This window comes from Branchiostoma belcheri, unplaced genomic scaffold, assembly GCF_001625305.1.
Source record: "Branchiostoma belcheri isolate BF01 breed outbred unplaced genomic scaffold, Haploidv18h27 scaffold4, whole genome shotgun sequence".
Taxonomy (NCBI): Eukaryota; Metazoa; Chordata; class Leptocardii; order Amphioxiformes; family Branchiostomatidae; genus Branchiostoma; species Branchiostoma belcheri.
Genome location: NW_017804020.1, coordinates 5,440,027 through 5,441,033, shown reverse-complemented (window position 1 = coordinate 5,441,033; position 1,007 = coordinate 5,440,027). Strand labels below are relative to the sequence as shown.

At 36.1% G+C, this 1,007-nt stretch overlaps 2 protein-coding genes across 3 annotated transcripts in view; one reads left to right on the top strand and one right to left on the bottom strand.

Annotated features, from left to right (window-relative positions):
- Positions 1-1,007, top strand: part of LOC109477234 (mitochondrial inner membrane protease subunit 2-like) — a 50,225-nt gene that overhangs the window by 11,209 nt on the left and 38,009 nt on the right. The window lies entirely within an intron of this gene.
- The window catches only part of LOC109477210 (leucine-rich repeat neuronal protein 1-like), a 37,665-nt gene that overhangs the window by 9,080 nt on the left and 27,578 nt on the right, over positions 1-1,007 (bottom strand). The window contains exon 1 of one of the 2 annotated variants that reach the window (XM_019778279.1): positions 905-948. The exons of the other annotated variant lie outside the window; for it this stretch is intronic. Coding sequence (XP_019633838.1) covers positions 905-935 — 31 coding nt within the window. The 5' untranslated portion in view covers positions 936-948. Of the gene's footprint in view, positions 1-904; positions 949-1,007 lie in introns of those variants that run through there. 2 annotated transcript variants of the gene reach the window in all.

The following is a 1,007-nucleotide window of genomic DNA, read 5'->3' as shown; positions in this document are numbered from 1 at the left end:
GTAATTGACAAACTATACAACAACTGAAGGTCATATCAGTTTGGTTCAAGGGGAAAGTAATAAGTTTGCAGCAGACCTGGGCATGTCCTGTGTGCTGATGACGTACATCAATAAGCCCCACAGGCTAAAGGTTATTGTGGCAGATATCACTGCCAGTCTGTCTGATTGCAGGGAAAGACCTGAACCTGGCCAGTGGCCACCCTCTAATTAGAGTTTAAAGATTATCTGCTGGAGGAACAGCAGATTGTCATAAGTTTATGAGATCAAAAATCAAAGTCTTGCTACAATGTACATGGAGGGTATATATATATATAAAGCTGTATGTTAATCCATCATTTTTCCAGATTTGGCACAGCATTCTTTGGGAAACATTTACTCATAAACTTTGTGACAAAATTTCCTATAGGTTTTTCAACAAGAAACATAATTTAAATTCTTTATTGTGTTAATTTGGTTTTAAATGATTATCAAACTGAATGATTGTAAACTTTTAATGTTTAATGCATTGTCAAGTTGTATTGCTATTAATTGCTGCCATTTTATGATTTTCTTGTCATCTGAGGTAAATGAACCATTCATTTATTCATATATTATAGGTAGGAACAGGTAGACATCTGCAAGTACTAAAGGCATAGATTCCCTTCCACCTGATGTGTTTAAGGTGGGAAGGATAGTGACCTGAATTAAATGCATTTCTTTAGAAAGGCTTTGCAGCTTCACAAACTCTCCCCTTAAACTCTTGAAATGACATGCCCTTTCCCTTAATCTCCGCCCATCTAGATAAGCATGGCCTGAAAGTATATCTCATTATTTTATCATATAAGCTTAACTAGTAAGCAAACTTATAGCACATGGACAAATATGGCACAATGCTTAATTGCAGACCATTTAGTGAATGACTTACTTGACTCTTGGTGACACCTTTTCCATTTCATCAGAATGATCTGAATGCTGACGGTCAGTAAGGCTAGCTTTGTAAATCAATCCTCAGTTTGTAGAATCCAAGT